The 9,540-nt window shown below is 42.6% G+C and overlaps 1 protein-coding gene across 1 annotated transcript in view; it reads left to right on the top strand.

The window, feature by feature from the left end:
- trps1 (trichorhinophalangeal syndrome I) overlaps positions 1-9,176 on the top strand; it is a 184,332-nt gene extending 175,156 nt beyond the window's left edge. Inside the window, 1 exon segment of the mRNA XM_080443079.1 lies at positions 3,089-9,176. Coding sequence (XP_080299205.1) covers positions 3,089-4,738 — 1,650 coding nt within the window. The 3' untranslated portion in view covers positions 4,739-9,176.
- The last annotated feature ends 364 nt before the right edge of the window (positions 9,177-9,540 follow it).

Here is a 9,540-nt window from a genome sequence, read left to right as displayed (position 1 = left end):
GTTCATTATTTCTACCTGAAACCAACGGAGAGGATAGTGTCTGGCAATCTCTCCTAGAAATTAGTTTCTCAAGAGTTTCTCTGTTCATACCGTTTCTCTGTTCATACCGTTTCTCTGTTCAAACCGTGCGGAGGAGGTGGGCTCTTAGTAATCTATACAAAATGAAGCCTTGGAATACAAGTTACTTACAAGATAAGAATTTGGTATTGACATGGTTAGAAGATGGCATTGTGTTCATAATGTCTTTTCAATCAATACTTTTTGAGTCAAAAGAGTAGAAACACAGTGTGTGAGTCATGAGTCACTGCTCTGGAGCTATTAACGGTCAAAATGAATTTTAGGAGACTAATACCAAAGCACTTACACTTACGTAAGTAAGATAGCTGCTTATTAAGACAAATGACTAAAGAACACACAAGTACTGACTCATGCTGGCCCCTAATCCCTTAAAAACAACGTAATATGTTCTTTTTAAGGGATTACGGGCGTCTTTGTCGCTATTAATACTATTGTCACTGTCGGCCGGAAACCAATGTCTAAAACCGTTACTTTTCAGGAAATGGAAATGTAGTTTCACACATAAGGCCCTGTTAGTCACAAGCTCTTGTTAATACTGTTCAGTGGTTAAATATTGATATTTAAAAAACACACAGACTTACAGTAACTTAGCCTTTTTTATGCTGGTGTCCGTATTTTGGTAATGTCATTATAGGCGAACATTTTCAACATAAAAAATAATAGCCACTACATAGCACTGTGTTGTATAATGAAGTATACAATGACCAATAGCATTAATATAAGTTATGAAAAAAACACAAGATGAAATATGGATACAAGGTTTCTGCCTGACAGCGATGATATTCTGATTTATACCTTGAGCTCATTTAAGTTATGTAATGCTATGTAATGCCAACACTGTTTTTCCAACCCCAAATACTTTAGTTTCTCATGTAAGGAAGTTGACAGCTTCCTGTACAGAGTTTGATGCCATGTGTTTAAAAAGACATCCCCGATGTTTGATTGTTAGTCTTACAAAGAACCAATTAGTCAAAAAAAGAAAATAAATGGAGACAGTCCTGGGGAAGGCTAAAATGGTGTCGAGTTTCTCCTGCTGTGATGCGCTCAGAAAGCAACCTTCAATGACGCATGACACGTCATTATACTCTGTGAACCCCACGGGTAGAACAACGTGTCAGGAAATGATGGCATTTTTACAGGGCTGTTTTGAAGGTTGTTTTAGGTTGATTTCTACCATCATGGGCAACTGATGGGTCTAGCATGATCTCTAAACCCAAAGAGATGAGGAAGAAAGACACCTAGACAGGAACGAGTTCAAGGTTGATATTACTACAAAGAATATTCATTAAAGTGTTATGCATTTAGAGAGGAACTGTCAGTTGGAATCTCGCTGACCTTGTCCACCTTGTTGAGTGCTGCTGGGAGGCTGTTAATTAAACCGAACCCGATTGATTAGACGCCACTGGCATCAGGTGTAATATCTCCACCCTGTGGCCAGGGCAAACACTGCAGCCCTCAGTATCATAGCAGTGGTTCCCAAACTTTTTAGCTCAAGACCCAAAAGAGAAATCAGACGTTTCCCTGATTTCTCTTTTGGAATCGCAGTCTCTTTTTGGAATAGCAGTTCACAACTGGTCGTTTTGCGCCGCATTTTGAGCTTGTAGATCTGCTATTTCACAACTCCTTAAACTAAAATGTATTTATGGAAATTATTTGTATTAAAATATTTAATGTAATATTTTTTCATTTTATTTATGAAATCTTTTTAAATCTTTTTAAATTATATATATATATATATATATATATATATATATATATATATATATATATATATATATATATATATATATATATATTCATAATCAATAATGACCACCTCCCTGTTCACTATACCTTTGGTGTTGCATTGTAGTACTTCAAATCAGCAACAATGCAAAAACATAATCTTACTGTATATCCCTTAATTCTTTTGAGTTTTTTCATGAAATGTGTACATAATGCTAACGAAAACTGCTCAAAAGAAATAAGGGATCAAAGTGTATTTTTTTGAGCAGATATAAACACATTTTATGTCGGAGGCATTTACTCATGACCCATAAAAATTGGTCCAGTTAAACTGTTTTGGGAAACAGTGTCATATACAGTAGGTCAAACTTGTTTTTAGTTTCTGATATCAGGGATATAAATAAATACTAGAGTATGTAGCTACGTCTTAACTTATTACAGAAATTGTAGGCTAAAGTTACATGTTCTTTTTTTAGCGGGGATGCTCTTTTCAACAGTCCTATAGTTAGACACATGAACACCTGGAAGCTGCCCAGTACAATTACAGTCTCCTTACCCAGGGCCGCTGAGCAGCTCTAGTGGAACAGTTGGGGGATGCCTTGCTGAAGGGTGTTTTGACAGTTCATTGTGAGACAAGGGAAGAGCATTAATTATTCCCTTCCCCTGCTTTGGATTGTTCCCAGGACTTCAAACCAGTGACCTTACAGTCACAAGCCCGCTTCTCTAACCTTTACACTACCAACTGAAACTACTAAGCATCCTGTTTCTCTCTGAAAATAAAGCTCTCTTTATGTGGGTTATCTGTGAGTACTGGAGGCAGAGTGCAATGGGCAGCCATAAACAAAATTGTTATTTCATATAGTGCATTTTAGATGGCCAGCCAGAGACAAAACTGTTATTTCAAATAGTACATTTTGGATGGGCAGCCAGGCAAAACAGTTATTTCATATAGTACGTTTTGGACTAGCATTTAGACTTGAGTCCCCTGAAGAAGAAAGCAAGAAAAGCAGATTGACTTCTATTCTAGTAGATAACTTTAGGCCAAACTAGGCTTATTAAATCAATCTCAGAAAAGGGCGTCAAAAGGGCGTCAGGCTAGCTAGCCTGATAACTGTGTGTGTTGCTGCCTGTTAATACTGTTGCTTTACTTTACTATTACTTTCCAATACCATCTGCTTGGGTGTGCATCCTTAATTCCATGTTTATATCCGTCCTCTCATGCAGAGTTTAAATGTAATATTAATTTCTCTCTTCTCTCTGCCTCCATCTTTTTTTCCCCCTGTAGACCCCCAGACCTCTGAACATCATAAAGCAGAACAACGGGGAACAAATTATCCGGCGCAGAACCCGAAAACGCCTTAATCCCGATTCGCTATCGGCCGAGAGCCCCGCCTCCAAGCAGCAGCGAATCGCCAGTGAGGAGCGCCTGAACGGGGAGGAGCCAGACCGAGGCGGTCCACCGATCAAAAACCAGCAGCCCTCCCCCCGCTCCCGCTCGCCGCGGTCCACCCAGGCCTTCTTGGCCAATCAGACGTTGGAGATCCACCGCCGCATGCCTCCTCTTCTCCTCCCCACCCACCCCCCTTCCTCGTTGGTGACTGAGGGCAACGGGGGGATGGTCGAGGCAGGAATAACTTCAAAGGGCGAGGGAGGGAAAGGAGGCACCGGGTCAGAGCGAGGGAGTCCAATTGAAAAGTACATGCGTCCGTCCAAGCCGTCCAGCTACTCGCCACCCGGTTCGCCCATCGAAAAATACCAGTATCCCCTTTTCTCCTTACCCCTCCCCTTGACCCTGTCACCCGACCTGTCCTCCGAATCCGATTGGCTCCGATTCTGGACCAAGTACAAGATGGCGGCCGCCACCGGGGTCACTGGGGGCCTCGGTAACCTCGTCAACCCCGGCGGCCTCGGCGGCAACGCTCACTATCTGGGCGCGATGGTGACGCCAATACAGCACCACCAGCAGAGCTACGCGGTGCCTTACTGCGCCTCCCCGTACTCCCCCCTCCCTCCTCCCCCCGCTCCACCTCACTACCCCCCTCCTCCTCTTCACCCCCAGACCCCTTCCTCCTCCTCGTCGCCTTTGGAAAACGACGCTCCCTTGGACCTCGCCATAAGGCAGCGAGACTCTCACGCCACGCCGAACGGCACCGAGAGGAGACGGGTGGAGTCGCCGCAAGCAGCGGAGAGGAAGAGGGACAAACAGAAGGAGGAAGAGGAGGAAGAGGAGGAGGAAGAGAGGATGGATGAAGGGGGAAAGCAGAGGGAGGAGAAGGATCAAGTGTCGACACTGAAAAGCCCGTCCGGCGCCTCGTCCCCCCGCGCCACGTCCGAGGCGTCCACGCAGGACGACCTGTCCAACCGCTGCGTCCACTGCGGCATCTACTTCCTGGACGAGGTCATGTACGCGCTGCACATGAGTTGCCACGGCGACGGGGGACCGTACCAGTGCAGCTTCTGCCTTCACACGTGCGCCGACCGCTACGACTTCACCACGCACATACAGAGGGGCCTGCACAGGTACACGGAATCACCAGCAACGCAGAGCGGACCGCCGCAAGACGAAGGAGACGCTCAAAGCGAACCGCCGATGGCGGAGAGCGAGAGTCCAAATGTAACGGCATCGGAGGAAAAGGTCGGGGAAGCTTGCGATGAAGTCGTAGAGGAGGGTGACGATGATGTTGCGGGGATGGGCTGTGATGGCGACGAGAGACCAGTCAGCGGTGGTGACGACCATGATGATAATGGTGGTGATGTCACAGGAGCAGAAAAGGGAGAGGAGAGTGGACCAGGGAGCACAGAGGTCCATGACATCACCAGCCAGGAAGTAGGAGGCGAGACGGACATGGATGACGGCGATGACCTCACCAAGGAAGCCGAGGTCACGGCTGTCGATGCATCTAAAAACTTAGATGAGAGCATAGTAGAAAATTAAGTTAAAAGAGTAGTCTAGGGGTGATGTGTTTGATCTACACAAACATTTAAACAGATGTTGGATTGGATGAATAAGCTTTTTTCTGTGCCCGCCTTCATAAAGGTTGGTTTACGTCATGAAGGTCCCCTTTTGGTCACCGTATCGACCGTGCCCGTACGATGGAAGCACTCGGGTGTTGTGCAGTTAAATGTCCCCCCCCCCAGAATTCAGCTTGAGCTGCTGCAATGACAACTTGAGGGAGATGGCCTGAATCCCATTTTGAGTTATGGCCACTGGATTGTTAATTCAGCAATTACACGGAGCAGAAGTCCTAGTTAGGAAAGAAAGGAGCCTCTCTGTACTTTCCAAATCCTGAGCGTGGGGCTCGCTTGGATTGGTCTGGTATCTATCCAAACCTATGGTCTGAGACAATAAGGAGCTCAAAACTTGCACAGCTGCCATTTAGCAAAAAAATATATACTAGAAGGAAATACTTTCCTTTTTTGTACTGAAGAGAACTGAGCTGAGCTGTTAATACCATGCTTAACTGGTTCAAACTAGTCAATTGCGTTCATCTTGATTGGGTTATCTTGCCAGTTATCATGCAACTGGACCTTAATGTTGGCCCAGTTTGTTCTGTTCCGGACTCTGTGTCGGAGTTTTCTTCTAGATGGATACCTACCAAAATGAAATGTAAAAGTCCAACCAGCTTTGCCATGATACAAAAGGATCCATAGGGCTCATTCCTTCTCATCTTGTTGCTTCCCAGAACAAACTCTTCCTATAGGAGGAATGCAAATTGCATCATCGCTGCCAAGTGGCCCAACACGAGAGCTGTGGCATCATGAACTGCTTTGAACTGGTCAAGCCAGTTTTTTTTAAACTGGTTTGAATCGATCAGACCTCGCTTGTACTGCTTATAAGTGGTTTGAACCAGCAAACAGCTGTTGTAATCCGTTCCGAAGTGTTCCGCATTGCCCATTCGGATCAAAACCAAGTGACATTATTTTTTACCTTCCTCTGTGCCATGATACTAGCTATGTGCCTGGCTGCCTGCCTAATAGAACAACCTATTATTAACCTGCTTAACATTTATATTAATAATAATAATAAAATAATAATAATGTTATATTACAAAACATGCAATTTGCTACGTTTTACTATGTTATTTTGTAAAGGCAAATAATGCTTTTGAAGAAAAAGGTACTATAATAACTAGTCTTTACGTTATATTTGTTTTTATTCTGTTTTGTTTGCATTTTTTTTTTACAGTTTTTTTGTTTGTTTTGGAGACTTGACGACAGCAGTCCAAAAGAGATGGTACAGCAAGAGACGGGGGTTGTGTGTATGTGTACTTGTGTAATTGCGTATGTGTGTTTTAAGTACGTGTGTGTAGGCTCAAAGGAAACGTCTGCCCCTTTAAGATCGAACGAAAGCACGCGATTGGTTCTTAAGTCCTCAGGGGGTCATGCGTGGTCACACCAACCCACTTGTCTCCACAGCACATGACACATGTTCTAAACATGTTTTTCACATGTTGATAGGTCCCCATGGTCATAGCATGTTACATCATCTTTTTGTACTCTTATTTGTGTTTGATCACATGGTCTTAGCATGTTACAAGATGTTCTCCTGTATGTTCTATGTTCTTAACATTACTAGGTCACGCAGTCTTACAGAGAGACCTAGAAACGAATGGAGTTGAATCCTTATTTTGTCGAAAGAATCTAAACAGCCTTGTATTAAGGCTACACAGGCCTGTAGTGTTTTGTCCAGCTTACCTTGTGTTACACTGATTTGGGAAAGCTATTGCTGTGTAACAGCCAGTAACTTGATACAAAAATGTTCTCGCTGAAACAACTTTTACATTTATATTGGGCTATCAGAAGTTGCCATTCAAAATGCCATATGTCCAAACTACGTTTGCAATTCCTTTACAATGCTTTCACTGTTCGCCTATTTAATGAATTCCTGATTCTTACTTGGGATTAGATTTACAGAAACGGTTGTAATTGTTTTGTCACTAGGAAAAGCAAAGAGCTGTGCCATGTAGCGTATGCCCTTTTTTTAAAGTCCCCCTCTCCGGTATGCAGTTGTCTGGCGGCCATCTTGTTTAATTTCATTTTTCATGGAGACCTCTCCAGCCTTAGTGCTGCCTTAGTTGCTAGGAAACAAAAACACCAAGGGATTGTTTTTTTGGGGGGAAAAGATGGATAAATCCATCCGAAGGAAATAAAGAGAGACGGAGGGGAATAATAAGAAGGAAAGATATTTTTCTATGCTTTTCCAAAGGATATGAATGAGTAATATTCCTCCCAGTGCCTGGTAACTTGTATTTTAGTTTTTTTTATCCAGTGTATCTGCCTGTTTGAAATTGAGAAGTGTGGAAGTTGGTCCTGTATCTTACAAAAGTTTGGCAACCCTTATTATGGTATGCCGTATTGTTATTCATACACAAATCCTAGTCGTTAGTTATGCTGATTATTACTCCTTCAACAATACACAGGTGACTCCAGCTGCGCTACCGGAGGTGTGTCCAAACCGTGCTTTATGAGCCCTTGGAACAGTTGCGTTACTAATAATAACTCATTCAAAAAACGGAATCAGTGGCTAAGCCAACGATTACTCAACCAGCGAGCTATTTATATTTGTATATGTAGTGCTTTGAAGAAATCATTTTATCACAGTACACAGTGCTTTAGTATCTCTTGTGTAAGAGACATCTTTATCCATAGAGGACATTGTCTCTGATTAGTTTGGAGTTACAGATGGGACTCTGGCTTCTCCCTTCTCCTACAGGTATATACTGTACTAGCAAAACATGTATGGTTGGTTAATAACGTTTCATATATCAATCTGTTAAAGATCAGTGGGCTTTGTATGATCCATGTTGCTGGCAACAGCAGGATAGCCTAAATACAGGAAACAGCCTATACAGTACATTCAATACAGTGTGGCTGGGATGAGAGTCTCTACTGCATACTTACAAGTGCAGGAAACGTGTAAACGGATTTGTCAGGCTTCTGGGTTCTCCTCTTGAGCCAACCAACTGGGACTCAAATTCTTTATTGTTACATCCACTTTTATTCAGACAAGGCAACACAAGCGGCAGAGAGAATGTACAGCCTTTCTCCCAGAGCATAACTGAACAAATTGAAGTTAAAGACCTTCTCACCTATAGCGATCACAGTGCTGTTGAGGGTGCGGTCCCATGTCAACCCATTGAATTATTTACCTTTTCAAAACAAACCTTAGCCTGCCATACCAAAAAAGACCTTGCACGCCTTAGTAAGATATCGATTTCCCAGCTCCTTAATTATTGATGTTAAGCAGATGTAAACTAGTGTAAATCTATGCTTCAGTAATCTTCGCTGTCCGCCTTTTAAAATGCTCCAAGTTTTGTAGCGTTCCCCCCCTGTGCCTCAGACAGACACTACGCTTAAACGCATCATGCCTTAACCCCTGTCCATAGACACAGCCAAGAAACCTCTCTTAAGCACTTGTACAAAATGCAGAGCTGTGACACATTCATAACTGACATCATCCTCACGTTCATACGAGTTGTCATTGAAAGTGCTATAGGTTCAGAAGAAGTTTGCCTAAATGTTGTGCGATGTGTGGTTCAAGTGTTGACCGTTATTCGTTATTCGCCGCCGTGCTTCTCGGGTTACATTTTGTTGGTTGTGTTCTTTATTTATTTAAATGTTTACATGGCCCCTATACATGATGAGGAAGTTCCTATGAAACACGTTTAAACACCCATTGTATAGTTTAAAAAGCAATTCCAGAAAGAAGGTTTCTTTTGTTTGTTTGTTTTTTACTTTGTTTTTCTTTAATTTGTGAGACACATTTTCATCTCACAGTACCATTATGCTGTGTGTCTGTGTGTGTGTGTGTGTGTGTGTGTGTGTGTGAGTGTGAGTGAGTGTGTGTGTGGGTGTGTGTAGTGCTTTTTGTGCCAATATGCAAAGTTTGTTGGATTTGCATTTCTTGAGTTATGGATGTCTCACAATGGGGCTGCTAGCGGAATATATATGAAAAAAAAAGACAAAAAAAGAAAACCTGTTTACATTTGCAAATGTAGCAAAAACAAAACGAAGGAATGAAGCAATGCTTTCTCAAGGACAGAGGGAGGGGAGTGGATGAATGAATGGATGGAACGGACGGATGAGTGTGTTTAGCTGAATAGATGAGTGCCTTTTGAAGAAGAGGGATGGTTGGAGAGGAAGGAAGATGGATAAATCAAGGGGGCGTTCAATTAATATTTTAGAGGATGTAAGCGAGGGAGCGTACATGTGTGTCACTGTGTGTGTGTGTGTGTGTGTGTGTGTGTGTGTGTGTGTGTGTGTGTGTGTGTGTGTGTGTGTGTGTACGCATGTGTCACTTCAGCCCTCACACCACTCAACTGTGCCTCAGTCTCATTTTCTATTTCACTTCACCTTTATGATTGTGTGTGTGTGTGTGTATATATATATATATATATATATATATATATATATATATATATATATATATATATATATATATATATATACACACATATACATATACATATACATATATACATATACATATACATATACATATACATATAGTAGATATTATATTTTGTCGCATGACGGTGTTGCGGACCGAAAATAGCCAATATATAAGCTCATAAAGCGGATGTGACTCGTGAGCTTATAGATAAGCACATTTGGGTCCATGCTGCCGTCATGACAAATGACATACATTTGCCATCACTCTTTCAATCGGTCTCTGCCTCTCCTCCCTCAGCCACCCTCTTAACTTCTCGCCTCCTCCCTTTCCTTCGCCTCTTTCCT

This window comes from Gymnoscopelus braueri, assembly GCF_963280865.1.
Source record: "Gymnoscopelus braueri genome assembly, chromosome: 11".
In the NCBI taxonomy this organism is placed as follows: domain Eukaryota; kingdom Metazoa; phylum Chordata; class Actinopteri; order Myctophiformes; family Myctophidae; genus Gymnoscopelus; species Gymnoscopelus braueri.
The sequence above is the reverse complement of the archived record's forward strand: the minus strand, read 5'-3'. Positions and strand labels throughout refer to the sequence as shown.